Source organism: Mustela lutreola, chromosome 1 (assembly GCF_030435805.1).
Source record: "Mustela lutreola isolate mMusLut2 chromosome 1, mMusLut2.pri, whole genome shotgun sequence".
In the NCBI taxonomy this organism is placed as follows: Eukaryota; Metazoa; Chordata; class Mammalia; order Carnivora; family Mustelidae; genus Mustela; species Mustela lutreola.
Window position 1 is genome coordinate 175,636,595 of NC_081290.1, and position 18,625 is coordinate 175,655,219.

The 18,625-nt window shown below is 39.1% G+C and overlaps 2 protein-coding genes across 6 annotated transcripts in view; one reads left to right on the plus strand and one right to left on the minus strand.

Moving 5' to 3' along the window:
* CEP126 (centrosomal protein 126) overlaps positions 1-18,625 on the plus strand; it is a 96,930-nt gene that overhangs the window by 492 nt on the left and 77,813 nt on the right. For all 5 annotated transcript variants that reach the window (XR_009354881.1, XM_059179113.1, XM_059179125.1 and 2 more), the window contains exon 2: positions 4,100-4,219. Coding sequence is in view for 4 of the 5 variants with exons in the window: in XM_059179113.1 (XP_059035096.1) it covers positions 4,100-4,219 (120 nt within the window). In the remaining variant the exon portion in view is untranslated. The remainder of the gene's footprint in view (positions 1-4,099; positions 4,220-18,625) is intronic.
* On the minus strand, positions 6,733-7,427 carry LOC131834496 (polyadenylate-binding protein 2-like). The gene has a single exon (XM_059179194.1). It carries the CDS (start codon positions 7,315-7,317, stop codon positions 6,781-6,783), a length of 537 nt encoding a protein of 178 aa, XP_059035177.1. The 5' UTR covers positions 7,318-7,427; the 3' UTR covers positions 6,733-6,780.

The following is an 18,625-nucleotide window of genomic DNA, read 5'->3' on the forward strand; positions in this document are numbered from 1 at the left end:
GGGGGGTTCGCCGTTCCTCCGCCGGCCGGGTCCGTCAGCCCGTCCGCCCCCTCCCCCTCCCCGCCGCCGTCCGGTCGGTGCGCGCCGGGCCTCCGCTCCATCCCGCCGTCGGGGTCCGTCCAGCCCGGTGCCCCCTACCCACCCCGGCCGGGTCCGTGCGCGCCCCCTACCCCACCCCGCCGTCCGGTCGGTGAGCCCCGTGCCTCCATCCGGACTGCGGTGTCCTCCCCTGCGCCGGGCGTCGCAGCTAGATGTCCTGGAACGTCGGAGCACCGACCGGCATGGCGCCCCCGGTTCACCGTGCACCCCCGGTTCACACCCCGTTCAAGGAGACGGTGCAGCGTCTCCTTGTCCTTGGAGAGTCCCAGTTAGCAGGTTAAGCTGGCACAGCCGGTGGGTTCGCGGCGTGGGTGTCCGGCTGCTCGGGGCCGCCTTCCCCCCGCGAGCTGCAGCCCCTTCGGAGCGGCGGTGGCTGCACCGCGGAGAGCTCAGAAGGAGAGCGTTCGGTGTGCGCTACACGGGAGCATGTGTCCCCCTTCTGAGGACGCTAGGACGGTGACAAGTCGCGTGGGTGCTGTTGCGGGCCGGGACTGGCGGTGGCCGGCGGTGACTCCGCGCTCACTCCGGCGGCGGAATGCGGTGACTTCTGTCTCGGCTCTGCCGGTGCCCCTAACCGAGCCCCTTCCCCCAGCCCCGCTCGGGCCCCAGGTTCTGAGAGGCTGCGCTTTCCCTGCCGGGGAGCAGAGGCTCTGACAGCCGTGCGGGCTCCGGCCGGCGCTGTGCGGGGTTCTGGGGTGCAGACCCCGGGACAGTGAGGGCGGCGGGTGTGGTCGGAGCTTCCCCTGGCCCTGCGGCTGCTGCCGATGATGGCTGCTGTCACCAAGCCACCACCATCCATGCCGGCCCCTGATGGTCCCCAAAGCTGTGCGCTCAGACGTGTGTTCTGAAGTAGATGAAATCCTTGCATTTGGATTTGGTCTTGTTCCCCTGACATTGTATTTTCACGCACACTGAATCCCTGCTACACCGACCCTGATTTAGTCTGAATTGGAAAGGAGGGAAGCAGGGTCAATGGCTCATTGGCAGTGTATCTTTCCATCATTTTCAGGAATGAAATGGTCATAGACTTCATTTTAAATTTATATAGAACACTGGTTCAACACCAGAGAAAATATTTGTGAATAGAATTAGTAGTATTTCAAAGGAACAAAAGCAAACATTAACTCCAGAATTGTAATCATGGTTTCTTGTAAAGAAATACATTACTAAAAATACACCTAAATACTACATCTGTGGTTAAAATTAAGCAAGTTGTAAACGACTATTTCAATAGATGCCCAAGAGGCATTAATGAAATCCAACAAGTTCTGCTAATACGTGTTTGTATATATAATATATGTAAATATGTACCTACATATCTACCTGCTGGTTTATATATAAAATATATAAAAGTTTAAATTGGGATAGAGGAATTCTTTTTGAACATAGTAAGGGCTATGGCACTAAATCAATATCATATTACTAAAAAAAATATATTACTAATTGGAAAAACACTTAAGTACCTTTTGGAAGTATTTGAATGTTCTTAGTGTCTGTGATGTTTTCCACTGGATGCCTGTTAGAGAGTATGAGCTCAGATTTATTGGACAAATAACTAAAAAAATGAAAAAACTTTAGTCATGAAATAAGCAAGTGCCTTGGCAAAATTTCTACATGTAATTTCTGAATATGAATCCAATTTTCAGAGACCATCCAGCTTTCTGTTGAAGATGTTTTCTTTTCTCCAGTCAGAATCCCCTGACTGGAAACACTATGAAAGAACAAAACCCTATCAAGTTCATCCAATTAAAATTAACTAAATTTCCATCATTTCACTCTAGGATAGAAATAGAATAAATTTTCTTTTAACAAAATGTGGAAGATCTCTCATGTTCCCTTCACACTGGGCCTCTTTTTTCTCATAAATATCTCCTCTTCTCCCCTTCATTTTTATTGGAGTGCACACCTTGCCTGTCCCTTCTCTACCTCATTTGTTCCCCATTTTTGATGACCTGCACTTTTCTCCCACCCACATCCTTGGTCCTTTGCACCCCTGTTCCTCTTCCTCAACCACCCAAAAACTAGAGTCCTACTTCTCTGCTCCTTCACTCGAGTAATAAAAATGCTGTCAGAGAAAAACCATGAAACATTACAGACTGGCTTCACTCAGATGCATGGTTTCCAGCTTTCCCTGAACAGGAATAGGGATCTCTGCTGTGCCTCTTGATGCCCGTGCCAGATCTTTATATTTCCCGCAGCTCTCAGTAGACTGTCTTACTACTACATCATGAGACAACAGACACCAGGAAGGCTCTCAGGTCCCTCTTCCCAAACAACACAAATCCACATACTACCAACCACCACCCTCTGCCCCTAACCCCATCTTTTTTTCTAAGCTCACTGATGGGCTATCACTTTTACTATAGAAGATGAGTCTATTCCCCTGTGTCTTATTAATACAGCCTTTTTCCCCCTTCCTCTGTACCCCCAGATTATAAATTGTCCCACCTTATAATTTACTTTGAACTTATAATGGCATTCTCTCCCTCCAGCCTAAAAACACGCTCAGGTCTTGGCTATCCTTAAAATGAACCAAACTAACAGTCAAACCATTTGATCATAAGAACCCTTTTAACTTTATTTTAGTATCTCCTGTCTCTGTATTCAGAAAAAAGAGTAGTCTAAATTCACTATCTCTACTTTGAGTCACAGTCGGTACACATTCCAAAATTAAGCTAATAAAATGTAAATATGAAATTGTAAAAGAATACTATCAGAAAGTAGAATTTCATATTTTTCATGTGTTCGAAGGTATAGTAAGTTTACCTTTTGAAAGGAGAGAAATTTTAAGGGAAAAATGTTTCAATGGTGACTCATTAGTTTAAAATTTAGTGGAAGGAGAAATTGTATAAATATAATGATCTGGGGAAAATATTTAATACTATAACATTAATATTATACTATAACTATAATATTATAATATTATAAATTAATATCTACACTATCTCTATTGAATTTATTTAAATTCTTTTTTTAAAAAATCAAGTTCTCAATAGATGAATGGCCAATGACTGTGAGCTAACAACTCACCAAAGAGAAAAATAAAAATTAGTAATCATACATGGAAAGTAGTCTATTGTGCTAATACATGTATAATGAAACATGGTTTTCTACATGGTCTTTCTAGGGAAAAAAAATACTATCCTATACTCATGAGGTTTTGAAACATATATGCATTTTTAATGACCTAAGTTTGTATAACCCTTTTAGAAACCTATTTTTGTCTATAAGGCACCAAAACTATAAAAAAAAAATGCATATATCTTTTGTCCCTTGTATCTATTGCAAATTTTCTGCAAGGAAATTGCTCAGTGACATTTTATTAAGCCATTATTCTATTTTAAGCACCGTGCCAGGCATTGGAATTACAGAAATATGGAGGAGACATGTACTCACAGGATGTACTCATGACAGTATTGGGTCATCCAGTGAGGGTTTTCTCCTAGAAAAGGGGAGGGAACTGCTCCAGGTGGCCCTGAACCAGGAGTGGAGTTGGCCAAGCTTGTGCTGGGAGACGATGGCATGATGTGCTGTGGCTGGTTCTATTGGTATCTTCACGTGTGGGGAAGTGCTGAAAATTGAAGTTGAAAATACAGACCAGATTATAATGCTTTCTGTACTAGATCAGGAGATTTGGAATTTATCGTGACTGTGACAGAGAGCTTTAAGAAAACAACAAAGAATGAGAAATGCAATCAGATTTGCATTTAGCAGGTTTCGTGGAGGTTCATAATGAATGAGAAGATATGTATGCAGTCTCCTTATCGGAGCTCATGATGTCCAAAGTGAGATATATGTTTGGTTCTAATACCGAATCAGCTTTTTTTTTTTTACACAGAACATTTGCTGGTCACATACTAACACTACTGTGTACATCGATTTGTTGTTGCACAAAAAATCATCGCATCCTTAGTGCGAGGCTGTAATCTTATTTATCAGGCAGCACTGACACTCATCCCTGGAGGTAAAGCCGTTGTCCTTAACTTTGTGCTATCATTAGAGATATGAAAATGCATCTGGAGAAAAATCTAGAAGAGGAGCGTCAGATATTACTGCAGCAACAAAAAATATGTCGAATTCGAGCACGTAAATATTTTGTGGAATCAAACCGGAGAAAAAAGTAAGTAATTGTATTTTCTTCAGAAGTGTAGAAATTCAGAGTCATTTTAAGTTAATAGTTTCTCTACTTTGTAGCATTTTATGAACCTAAGTCATGACATTGCTTTATCTGTAAAACGCTAATCGAGATTTGTGTGCCCTCATGAATTTTCTTACTGTGTCTCTGCCTAAAGCACGAAGGTGGTGGTGTGCTCATTCCACTGTGGGGGCCATAGCAGCCTTTCTTGTCACAGCACTTCTTGTTGCACTGCCATAGCATGGCTGAAAAATGTGCTGTCTTCCTTGTTTTCTGTATCCTTTCACGGTAAATTAAAAGATGACTAATTAGTGTTTAGTCTCTAATGGAATATAATTTGATTTTAATTTACTATGCACTTCTATATAATTTTTCTAGATAGCTATGCTCATTCATCCCATCAGAAAATGGGGGAAAATGTAAATAATGGTGGAAATAGGTTGCAAAGAATATCGTGACTACCATAAAAAAAAATAAAAGAAAGCTTTCTAAGCTGAAAGCCTAATAAAGTAGAAGTATGAACCATCCAGTCACTGCTCACCATTTTTCCAGATTTCTTTGAATAATTAGATTTTGTTTTTTAGACAAATTGTTAATAATGTTTTCGCTACCTTGTCTGTATTTCGTCAGTACATCAATAGCACATCCCTAGAGTGTATAAACTGCATCATTGGGCATATGTTGCAAATCCCATTTGGGGAATACAGAATTGTTTACCTGCAACTTTTTTCTGGCATTGTATTTCTCTTTAGGTTAACTCTTTCATCGTCTGGTATAGTTGAAGTTACTTAATGAAGCTTGTATTTGTGTCTTACTGTTTTTTCCTACCCCTTATCTCTGGGGGCACATAAAAGGCACATGACAGGTGTTCAGTAAAGACACGTAGTCATATGTGAATCAGTCATGGGCTCTGGAGTCAGAAATCTAGGTTTAAGTCCCCATTCCATGAGTTAGAGCAATTTAATCTCTTTGAGCCTCGGTTTCTCAGTTATGATCAGAATTCATAGCATCCATTTCAAGGGATTATTATGTAGAGCAAAAAGGTAGTATTAGGAATAGTTGAAAACGTGGAAAATATTTATCACACTGACCAATAGTGCTTCTTCCTTAGTTTATTTATTGAATAATAATTATTTGTCAATTGTCTGTTTTCTAATAATTAAGCTACTTTGTAAAATAACACAAAGTACCTTCCTGTCTTCTCTCATCAAACACTTTTCTCTTTAAAAAAACAAAATTCTAATGTAGAAAGAAGACAAATTTTGGTTTAAAATTCTAAGAGGCAGAACATTTTTCAATATAATTTATGTTTTATTTTTCGGTTACCCTACAGTGCTGTGTAAAGACACTTTAAAATTTCTTTTTAAAGCTAATCATTTTCCTTTTTAAAAGGGGGCCAAATTATTTGCGCACTTCCTAATTTCAGAATATGTCTATCATCATGGCCTTTTTGACCTTGCCAGTATCTATCCATTTATGTTTTACATCATCTAAGCTTATGCTGTCCACTCACATTATGGTCACACTGTTTTTCTTTAAAAAACCATTTTTCTCACAAGCAGAAACATTCTCCTTCCACTCTTAGTGAGTTATGTTTTGACATAACAGTGCTGTGTCCCCTGTAGTTTTCTTTTCTTCCTTTTTTTTTTTTTTTGCCAAACAAATTTTTATTTTCAAAAACAACTTTATTCATGACACATATTAAAAAAAAAACCTCCCACCCCCTGGAAATGAGCTAAAAAAATAAACAAAATCCACCTCCCACCTCCCTGTTCCCACTTCCTCCCATTCCCTCCAAATAAAAGGGAAAAAAAGGCAAAGGAAAACAAAACAAAACAAAAAACTGAAAAACAAATGCCCCAAAACCCCCCAAAACAAGGTAGTGCATTTCCCCAAGGGGTAGGGGAATTTACACTGGAGCCGCTGGGGGCAGAACGGAGATCTTCCAGCTACAGAAAGACACTCAAAAGAAAGACACTCAAAACAGAAAAAGAAACACAAAAGGAAACAAAAGAGATCACCAGGCAATCTGGAGGGGCAGGGAGCCAGAAAAGAGGGGTGGGGTGTGTGGCAGACCTGGCAGGACAAGAGCAGGTGGAGGGGACTGTGAAAGTTAGGGAGAAGATGGAGGGAAGGTAACAAGCAGAACAGTTTGGTGTCCTTCCAGAGCCCTGGGTAAAAAAACCCCTCCTACCACCCATGCCCACCTACCCTTGAGCAGCCCCCAAGGGGGTGAAGTGGGACAGGGAAACAAGGGGAGCAGCTTGCGCAGTTGAGATGTGTCCATGGCGAATCCCCAGAGTGAATGAGCAGCCCCCTGCCCCACTCCCTGGGCCTTCCCCTACTCCCCAAAGCAGGTCCCTCCTCAGCAGTTAGTTATGGGATTCTCCCCCCCTTCCACAGTATATCTTTTTTTTTTTTTTTTTCCCCATCAAGGTCATCTTCTGTTTTTCTTTTCTTTTTTTTTTTTTTTAATTCTTTTTTTTTTTTTTTTTCCCCCTTCTTTCCTCTTTTTTTCCTCTCTCTCCTCCTAATACACACTTTTTTTAGTAAGGGGAATACCATGATGTCGCTCTAGCCCGGCCCCTGTAGACGCGACCCCGGGGCCTGCTGTTAAAACCACTGTAGAATCGAGAGCGGGAACTGTTGTAGTTGGTGGTCCGGGCATGGTATCGGGCTCGTGGGAAACCCCGGTCTGTTGTGCTGATGCCTGGTCTGTTGGTTCGTTTTGGGATCACCTTGATCTGTCTTCCTCTAAATAGGGACTCATCTAAGGCCAAAGAAGTCCTCACTGACTCTTTGTCTGAGAACTCTATATATGCAAACCCTTTAGGATGGCCACTAAATTTGTCACAGAATATGGTAACACGGTTGACTGAACCACAGCCATGAAAGTGTGCTTCCAGCTCTTCTGCTGTTGCACCATAGTCCACATTGCCAACATAGATGGAACGGGCATCAGCCTCCATCTTCTCTTCAATGGACATGATCACTGGGCCAGCATTGCCTGGAGGTGGACTTATATTCATCTGTTTCTCTACCTCGTTCTGTAGCTCCTTTAGCTTCTCAGCTTCTTCCTCCATCTCCCTGACTCGAGCTTTGATCGCTTCCAGCTCCGGGTCCTCAATGGCGCCGTCCCCCGGGTCACCCTCGACCAGTCCCGGCTCCTCCTCCTCTTCGGGCTCGGGCTCCGGCCTCCCCACGGGCCCCGGGCACAAGATGGCGCCGGAGCCCCGACCGCCTGCCGCCCCCGCTGCTGCTGCTGCTGCCGCTGCCGCCGCCGCCGCCGTCGCCGCTCCTCCCCTGTAGTTTTCTAAGGAAAATGTTCACAACATCAACTTCTCTATTTATTGCCATCAATTGCTTAAAATTGCACACATTGTAATTTTCTGGTTATTTGCTACTGCTTGGCCTTCCTATTTGCCAGTATTTTTCTTATATGTTTTTATTAAATTCTCAAGTTTTCTATTTTCTTATTCAGTATCTATAGAAGGGAGTCCCCTTTGTTTTACTCCCAAGACCTCTACCTTCACCCCTACCTTCAGTAGACACTGCCCCGAACTGTACTGGTCATCTTTAGGCCTAATGCATAACTGGCATTCTGGGACTTCCCTTTCTTGCTCTTGCCTCCACAGCGTCCCTTTTGTTTTGTTTTACATTAGTTCACTGGATCACGTCCTCCCAGAGTTCTCCAATATGCTGTTGTCTAGACCAAATGATCTTTAGACATCACGTAAAGAAATGAACTATTTCCTACATTTTTTTAATTTTCAATTTTGGAACTGTCTTTGGTCAGTAACTGACCAGGCATTTATGTACTGACCTGTTCACTAACTGAACAGGCATTTATGTACTGAATGACCATAACTGGCTGAGTATCATTGATTAAGCATTACATCTGGGAAAAAAATTGTTTATTCTATTATTAAACTTCAGAAATGGCAACATGATTTAATGTGTTTTCATAAGAAAAAAAATTGAAATACATTTTAAGAAGTATGCAAAAGTAGTCTCAGATAATTTTTTTTAAGTTCATTATAATTTTGTTTTTTCAATTTTTTTTTTCCTAAGATTTTACTTATTTAATTGACAGAACAGGAGAGCACAAGCAGGGGAAGAGCAGAGGGAGAAGAAGAAGCAGACTCCCAGTGGAGCAGGGAGCCCGATGTGGGGCTCCATCCTAGGACCCTGGGATCATGACCTGGGCCGAAGTCAGGTGTTTAACTGACAGAGCCACCCAGATGCCCCTAGATTTTAAGAAGTGTGCAAAAGGAGCTTCAGATAGTTTTAAGTTTGTTTTAATTTTGTTTCTTCAGTTTGTGTTTTTCAATTTCAGATATGAGTGAAATCATGTGGCATTTGTTTTTGTCCTTTTGGTTCATTTCACTTAACATAATACTCTGAGGTTTCATGCATGTTGTCACCAGTGACAAGATTTCATTACATTTTATGGCTGAGTAGTATTCCAATGTATAAATGTATCTTTTTTATTCATTCATCTACTGATAGGCACTCAATATGTTAACTATTTTAATTACTGCTGCAGTGAACATAAGAATGCATATATTTTTAAAATTATTGTTTTAATGTTATTCAGATAAATATCCAGAAACGGAATAGCTGGGTCATAATGTAGTTCTATTCTTCTTCATTTATTGCGGAATCTACATGTGAGTTTCCATAGTGTTTGGACCAATTTGCAATCTCAGCAGTAGTGGGTAAGAGTTTCCCTTTCTCCATATCCTCCCCAATGGCTGTGATTTGTCCTCGGTAACAGCCATTCTTACCGTGAGGTGATTTCTTACAGGGGTTCTGACTCGAATCGCTCTAATGATTAATGGTGCCGAGCATCTTATTCAGATGCCTGTCGACCATCTGCATGTCTTTGGAAAAATTTCTATTCAGATCCTCCGCCCATTTTTAACCAAATTGTTCATATTTTTGTTCTTGAGTTGCATGAATTCTTTACATATTTTAGACGTTAACCCCTTATTGGATATACGGTTTGAGAGTCAGATATATGGTGTGCAATTCAGCAGGCTGCCTTTTCATTTTGTTGACAGTTTCCTTTGCTGTGCGGAAGCATTTGGTTTGATGTGCTTCCATTTGTCGATTTTTGCTTTTTGTTGTAGTTGTTCCCTTTGCTTTCAAAAAACCAATAGCTGTGTCTGATATGAAGGAGCTTCCTGCCTGTGTTTTCTTCTAGGAGTTTTATGGCTTCAGGTCTTACATTCAAGTATTTAATCCATTTTAAGTTAATTTGTGTGTATGGTATAAGACAGTAGTCTAATTACATTCTTTTGCATCACTTTCTTCCGTTTCCTCAGCACCATTAATTGAAGAGACTGTCCTTTCTCCGTTGTATGTTCTTGGCTTCTTTGTCATGCATTAATTATCTGTATTTGTGTAGGTTTATTTCTGGTTTCTCAATCCAGTTCCATTATCTATGTGTCTCTTTTTATACCAGTAACATACCGTTTTGATTACTATAGGTTTGCAGTATAGTGCGATATCAGGGGGTGTGATACCTCCAGCTCTGTTCTTTCTCAATATTGTTTTAACTATTTGACATATTTTGTGATTCCATACAAATTTTAGAATGATTCTGGTCCTGCAAAGTATGCCATTGGTGTTTTGATAGGGATTGCTTTGAATCTGTAGGTTGCTTGATGTGGTGTGGACATTCTCCATGCTCTGTGTAGTATGGGATTCTTCTAATTCTTCTCATCTGTGATCATAGAATACCTTTACATTTATTTGTGTCTTCAGTTTCTTTCACCAGTGTCTTATAGCTTTCACTGTAGAGGGCTTTATGCCCTTGGTTGCACTTATTGCCAGATATCTTAGATGCAGTTGTAAGTGGGATTGTTTTCTTGATTTATCTTTCTGACGCATCATTCTTCATGTATAGAAAGGCAGTGGATTTCTGTATATTGATTTTTTAACCTGCAACTTTACTGAATTTATTAATTTATTTGTTCTAACAGTTTTTTTTGGTAGATTCTTTAGGGTTTTCTGTGTATAGTACCATGTCATCTGACAATAGTGACAATATCGTTTCTATCTTTGTGATTCAAATGCCTTGTTTTTTCCTTGCCTAATTGCCTTGGCTGGGACTTCCAGTACTCTGTTGGATTCTAGTGCCAAGAGTGAGCATCTGTATCTTGCTCCTGTTCTTAGAGGATCACCATTATGATATTAGCGGTGGGATTATTGTGTGTGGCTTTTATTATGTTTAGGTACTTTCCCTCTCTACCGACTTGAGTTTTTATCATAAATGTTAAATTTGGTCAAATGCTTTTTCTGCATCTATTGAGATGATCATATAATTTTTATCTTTCATTTTGTTAATGTAATGACTCTGTTTAACTGATTGTGGATGTTGAACCATCCTTACATCCCAGGAATACATCCCGTTTGATCCTGGTGTATACTCCTTTTAATGTATTGTTGGATTTGGTTTTCTAAAATATGTTGATGATTCTTCCATCTATGTTCATCAAGGATATTGGCCTGTAGTTTTCCTTTTTTGTGATGTCTTTGTCTGGTTCTCGTATCAGGGCAATGCTGGCCTTGTAGAATTATTTGGGCTTTCATTCCTCTTCAATTTTTTTGGAAGAGTTTGAGAAGTATACATAATAAATCTTCTTTGAATATTTGGTAGAGTATGCCAGTGAAGTCTTTTGGTCCTGGACTTTTGTTTTGGAGGGAGATTTTTGATTATTGATTCATTCTCCTTACTAATAATTTGTCAGTTCTAATTTTTTATCTCATTATGATTCAGTCTTGGAAGATTGTTTGTTCATAGGAAATTATCGGTTTCTTCCAGATTTTCCAGTTTATTGAAGTATAATTGCTCCTAATAATCTGGTATGATCCTTTGTCTATCTATAATGTCAGTTGTAATTTCTCCTCTTTCATTTCTAATTGTATTTATTTGGGTTCTCTCTCTCTCTTCTGTTCTTGGTTAGTTTAGCTAAGAGTTTGCTAATTGTATCTTTTCAAAGAACTAGCTGTTAATAGTTTCATTGATCTTTTCTACTACCTTTTTTTTTTTTTTTAAAAAGATTTTATTTATTTATTTGACAGAGAGAGATCACAGTAGGAGAGAGGAAGGGAAGAGATCACAGAGAGAGAGGAAGGGAAGCAGGCCCCCCGCTGAGCAGAGAGCCCGATGCGGGACTCAATCCCAGGACCCTGAGACCATGACCTGAGCCAAAGGCAGCGGCTTAACCCACTGAGCCACCCAGGCGCCCCTTTTCTACTATCTTTTTAATCTCTATGCATTTCTTTCCACTCTGAACCTATTTTCCTCCTTCTACTAGTTTGGGACTTTGTTGTTCTTTTTCTCGTTCCTTTAGATATAAAGTTAGATTGTTTGACTTTTTTTTTTTGTATTTTGAGGAAGATCTGTCTTGCTATGAACTTCCCTCTTAGAATAGCTTTTGCTGTATATAGATTTTGGCATGTTATATTTGTTTTTATTTCTCCCTAGGTTTTTTTTTTAATTTTTTCCTAATTTCTTCTTTCATTTCTTCTATTACCCAGTAGTTGCTCAGTAACATGCTCTTTAATCTCCACATATCTGTAGTTTCCTATTTGTCTTCTCATAACTAACTTATAGTTTTATACAATTATGTTTGGAAAAGATGTTTGATATGTTTTTAATCTTCTTGAATTTATTGAGATTGTTTTGTAGTCCAACGTGTGATCTATCCTAGAGAATGTTTTATGTACACTTGAAAATAATCTGTATTTTGCTGCTTTTGGATGGAGTGTTCTGTATTTATTAAGTCCATCTCATCTAATGTTTTTTCGAAGGCTGAAGTTCCCTTATTGATTATTTTGTCTGAATGATCTATCCATTAATGAAATGTGGGTATTGAAGTTTCCTACTATTAGGGTATTGTTTTCAATTTCTCTCTTTAAGTCTGTTAGTGTTCGCGTTACATATTTTGGTACTTCTATCCTGAGTACATATATATTTAAAATGTTATATTTTTTGCTGGATTAACCCCTTTATCATTATACAGTGCCCTCTTTGCCTCAAGTTACGGTCTTAATTTTAAAGTGTATTTTGTCTGATAATGAGTATAACTACTCCAGCTTTCTTTTCATTTTCATTTACATGAAATATCTTTTTCCATTCCTTTACTTTTCAGGTCCATGTGTGCTTATTTCTCAAGCTAGTCTCTCATAGGCAGCATACAGAAAAGCCTTGGTTTTTTTAATCTATTCAGTTACTCTTTTGATTGGTGAATTTAGGCCATTTACATTTAAAATAATTATTGATAAATGTGCACTTATTGCAATTTTGTTAATTATTTTATGGCTATTTCTGTTGTTTCTCTTTGTTCCTTTCTTCTCTTTTCTTGTCTTTTGTGGTGTGGTTTTCTGTAGTGTTATGTTTAGATTCCTTTTTTCTTTTTTCTTTTTTTTTTTTTTGGTATTTACTATAAGTTGTTTCCTTGTGATTACTGTGAGATGCGTATAAAATATCCTATGTAAATAGCATCTTTTTTTAGTTGATAGCAACTAAATTTTAAACACATTCCAAAGCTTTATCTTTTTATAACCCCCCCTACGTTTTATATTTTCGATGACCTACTTTATTATGTCTTTTTAGTTCATGTTTCCCTTAACTAATTATTGTACTTTTAATTAATTTTACTACTTTTGTCTTTTAACCTTCATGCTGACTTTATAAGTGATTGATCTACTACCATTGTTATATTTTTACCTTTTCCAGTGAGGTTTTTACTTTTCTGTGTTTCCTTATTAATTAGTGCCATTTCTTTTCAGCTTAAAGAAATATCTCTAACATTTCTTATAGGGCTGGTTTAGTGGTGATGAACCCCTTTTACTCTAAATCTGTCCTTCAAGTCTGAGTGATAACTTCGCTCTGTAGAGAATACTCAGTTGAAAGGTGTTGTTTTGTTTGTTTGTTTGTTTGTTTAGCACCTTCAGTTTATGTCATGCCACTCTCTTCTGGCCTGTCACGTTTCTGCTGGAAGATCTCCTGAGAGTTTGTGGGGTTTCCCTTATATATAACAAATTGTTTTTCCTTGCTGTTTTTAGGATTCTCTCTTTATATTTAACTTATACCATTTTAATTATAATATGTCTTATATGGATTTCTTTGTGTTCATCTTATTTGGAACTCTCTGGGCTTCCTGGGTGTGGGTGTCTGATTCCTTCCCCAGGTTGAGGAAGGTTCCAGCCATTATTTCTCAGATATTTTTTCTGGCTCTTTCTATATGTTGTCATCTTCCAGGCTCTCTATAATATGAATGTTGTTCTGCCTGCTCTTGTCCCAAAGGTCCCTTACAGTGTCTTCACTGTTATTATTATTTTTAAATGATTTTATTTATTCATTGGTGAGAGATACAGAGACAGACAGAAGGAGCACAAGCAGGGGGAGAGGCCGAGTGAGAGGGAGAAGCAGACTCCCTGCAGAGCTGGGAGCCCCACATGGGGCTTGATCCCAGGACCTGGAAATCATGACCTGAGCTGAAGGCAGACTCTTAACCATCTGAGCCACCCAGGCACCCCTGTCTTCACCGTTCTTAATGCCTGTTTACTTTTACCGCTCAGTCTGTGTGGATTCCACTGCTCTGTCTTCTGGCTCATTGATTTGTTCAGCTTCATTCAGGCTGCTGTTGAGCCCTTCTGGCATAGTTTTCAGTTCAGTTACAACTTCTTTTTGCTACATGATGTTTATCCATTCTTCTCCCAAGTGTGGTGAACATCTTTATAACCATTACTTTGAACTCTTTCTCAGGTAGATTTCTTACTACCATTTCATTTAACTTTTTCTAAGCTATGATCTTGTTCTTTCTTTTGGAACACATTCATCTTTCTCCTCATTTTTCCTAATGCTTTATGTTTGTTTCTATATATTTATATAAGGCAGCAACCTCTCCCAGTCGTGAAGGGGTGGCCTCGTGTAAGAGATGTCCTGTGAGGCCAAGAAGCACAGTCTCCCTGGTCACCAGTGCAAGACACTCAGGAACTATCTTCTGTGTGGCCTGTGTGCACTCTTACTGTGGTGAGACCATTGCTGTGCACACTCGTGGGCAGGGCAGAAGCTCAGTCTGGCTGCAGGAAGCATCTGAGACTGTTGCCAAGTTTCAGCAGGCTGGGATAGCCTCTGACCCCAGCTGGACACATTCCTGACCATGCACACACTGTGGGCATGACTCTTGGGGACACACCCACTGTGGCTAGCAGCAGGGTAGGGGGAGAATTCCAAAAGGCTGCTCCCTGGTGCTGGAGTTAGTAAGGTCAACTGAGATCAAAAATGGCCTTCTGCCATTGTCTCTGTCCCTGGGGAGGGTCCCTCTATTTCCCAACCCTCTGGTAGACATGTAAAGGTTCATAAATGGGTCACTCTTACCTGTTGTCTGTGCGCAGTTCAGATTGGTGTTTGAGTCTTTGCAAAAGCCTTTTAGAGTGAGTTTTCTCTTCCCGACAGTTTTATAGTTTTCCTGAACATAATCCCATTTTCCAAAGACCGGTGTTTTGGGGCTCATCTCTACTGTGCAGGATCTAAGGTTTGAGGCACCTGGTACGAAGCTGGAAGCTTGTACTCCTCAGGGAAACATGCCATACCTTTTATATCCCTTCTGATTATGACTCACAGCAACTGGGGTGTCGTTTTCCCCCTAGCAAATTTGTGTTTCTGCCTCTGATGTTTTCCTTTTATCTTTTGTTGTGGAGGCTCCATTCATTGCATTTTCAGGTCTCTTTCAGAGGGAGTTATTCCCTATGTAGTTGTAAATTTGTGTCCATGGGAGAAGGTGGTTCAGGATCTTGCTGGGCTTTTATCTTGAACCCAACTCAACCTTCAGATAGTTTTCAAATACTAAAGTAAGCATATAGACTTAAAAGGTGATGATGACCAGAAAAAATTTCTGTGTAACTAACCAGCAGAATGAGAGAGAAAAGGACAGAACGCAGAAAATTCCCCAAGTAAAGAGAAGAAAGACTACCAGGTAATAAGTGAGGGGCAAGGACTTGGGAAGACTCACTAAAATCTATGATAAAAAGATTCCTTAAATACCCTAAAGGCAGAAGGAAATTACCTAAAGAATCATGGAATGAATACCTGTTGATCATGAAATAATGGGGTATCTGCATTATCTACTTGTGAAAATGATGGAGTTTGAAGTTTCCCATGAAGCAGGAAATATGTACCCTTAGAATAAATAAGAAGGAATTATACTTTAAGCAATAAGTCATACTTATCACATTTATCACTTGAATATATATCGTAAGCTAAAAAATATACAATGATTCAAATTAGGTCAGTTGTCAGTATGTGTAAATTCCCTGGGTGTATTATGTATAATATATTAATAGAAAATGAAAGGAATTTAGGATATTTACAAGTAATCTTTGACCATTTAACAGTGTTCTAGGGGATAGCCATTTCCTCACCAAACTCAAACTCATATTTGCTGGGAGACAAAGATTTCATATACTAAAGAATAAAAAATAAAATGCATGATTCTTGCCCTGAAATTGCTACTAGTGAAGTAATAAAGGATGGCAATGCTGTGTATTAAATACTATGACAGTCTCCTCTGTATTTCTGTGGGAGCACACTCACACGCTGCGGACGAGAGAGCAACTCCGGGAAGAATAAAGTCTTATTGGATGACCAGGAGTTATCCAGGGTCCTGAGGGGTAAGCATGTTTAACACAAAGGGGACAATATGTGAAAAAGTTTAATGTTGTGAAATACAAGACAAAAATTTTATGTCATTTACACAGGAAAATGTGAAAAACTATCAGGAGATGAAATTATAGAGTTGGTCGGAAACATTTTATAACATAACTCCTTTGCCAAGCTAAAGAAATTAAACCCTATCCTTAGTACTTGGGAGATGCTGTTGAAGGAGGAAAATCAGAGAGTGTCATAATCAGATTTATATTTTAGCTCATCACAGCAAAGGGTTGGAGGGTGAAATGAAAGCAACTGGTGGCAGAGAGAACAAGTTAGAAAGTTGCTTTACTGACCTGGGGAGAACATGAGTGCAGAAGCAGGGTTGTGACTGAGTGGGTAGGGTCTGTAGGAGTCCAAGGTCAGGTATGGGCGGTACATGGAAAGCATTGTCAGAAAGGGAATACTTACAGGTTATATTTTTATATTTTCATACAAGTCTTTCTAAATTACAGTGCACATTTCTGTGATCTTTTATACAGATTATAATAAATATTGTTTGAGTTTTCCTTTATACCCTAGGATGATTATTACAAACATCAAATATTCTTCGTTTTCTTGCTGTTTTTCCCTTGAGCTGTTAAGCTTTATTTAGTTCAAGATAGTGGCCTGACAGTAAGTTTGGTGCATTTATCTGTTAAAGATTTTCTCTTACACTATTAGCTGAAATTTCTCTTTTTAAAAGTCTTTAAGATAATTGTAGATTGACAAGCAGTTGTAAAAAATTAATAGAGATCCCATAGTACCCTTTACTCAGTTTCCCCCAGTGAAAGAATCTTGAAAAATTATAGTTCAGTCTCACAACCCGAACCATGCCATCTTCACAGTCCAGATACAGAACACCTGCGTCATTGCCAAGATTCCTGCGCTGCCCTTTCATAGTGACACCCACTTCCCTCCCACTCCTACCCCTGGAAATCACTAATCTGTCCTGATTTCTATAGTTTTTTCATTTCGAGGGTGTTATATAAATGCTGTCATACTGTATGTAACCTTTTGGAATTTACTTTTTTCCCTCGGCACAATACTCTGGAATTCATCCAGGTTGTCGAGTGCTTCAGTAGTTCATCTTGTTTTATTGCTGTGTGTTTTCCGTGATACAGATGCACCAAAGTGTGCTTAGCCATTCCTTCATTGAAGGGCATCTGGCTGATTTCCAGTTTGGGTTACTATGAATAAAGCTGCTATAAACATTCATGTATAGGTTTTTGTGTGATTATAAGTTTTTATTTCTTTGGATAAATGACTGGAAGTACAGCTGCTGGATCATATGGTGGTTGCATGTTACTGTGTTAAGAAATTGCCAGACTGGATTTCACAGTGACTGTGCCCACTAACGCTGTCAGATTGATCCCAGTTTTCCACATCCTCACTAGCATTGATGGTGTTAGTGTTTTTTTATTTTAGCCACTTTTATGGGTGTGTAGTAATATCTCACTGTATCTTTAATTTTCATTTCCCTTATGGCTAGTGATGTACCATATTTTTTCATGCACATATTTGCTATCTGCTTATCCTCTTTAATGACATTTCTGTTAGTGTCTTTTGTATGTTTTCTAACCAGATTACTTGCTTTTTCACTGTTGAGTGTGAGACGACTATATACATTCTAGATACTTTGACAGACATCTACTCTGGAGCTTCTCTTTTCATCTTCTTTACTGGGTCTTTCCTGGAACAACACTGACTATTTTTATAAAGTTTGTTTTATCCATTTTTCTTTTTATACATTGTGCTTTGATGTCAAGTCTAAGAACTCTGTGCTTAACCCTAGATCTAGAACATTTTCTCCTGTTTTTTTCTAAAAGTTTATATTTTTATATTTCATGGTTAAGTCCATGATTCATTGTGAATTAATTTCTGTATAAGTTGCAAGACTTAGGACCCCATCTTCAAAATTCAGTTGAGCATATTCATGTGGGTCTATTTCTGGGTTTTCTTTTCTGTTTATCTATATATTGTTGTGTCCACCAATACTTTAATTTTGATTGTGATTGTGTAGCCATATAATATGTAGTTACAGAATTGTGATTGTACTGCCATATCATGTCTAGTTATGGAATTGTGATTGTGCCGTCGTATCATGTGTAGTTAGGGAATTGTGATTGTGCTGCCGTATCGTGTGTAGTTATGGAACTGTATCGTGTGTAGTTACAGAATTGTAATTGTGCCACCATATCGTGTGTAGGTATGGAATTGTGATTGTGTCGCCATCTCAGTTGTAGTCATGGAATTGTGATTGTAGGGTCAGTCTCCAAATCATATAGACTGATTCCTCCCACTTGATTCTTCTTTAGAATTCTTTTAGGTATTCTAATTCCTTTGCCTTTATATGTAACATTTAGCAGCCCTTATCTGATTCTGTAAAAGATTTTTATAAATTGCCTTCTACCTTTATATCTACGTGGTGTGTGGAGACCTGACATGTTGTTTGTTGAGTATCCTAATAAATTTACTGAGTTTTTTATTTCAGTTATTGCGTTTTTCAGTTCTAAAATTTTCAGTTGATTCTTCTTTATATTGATTCTTGATATCTTCTACTTTTTGAGACTTTGTATTTTTCCATTTGTGCACATGTTCATAATTTCTCATTGAGCACCATTAGCATGGCTGCTTTACAGTCTTTGTCAGATCATTCTAACATCTCTGTCATCTTGGTGTTGGCA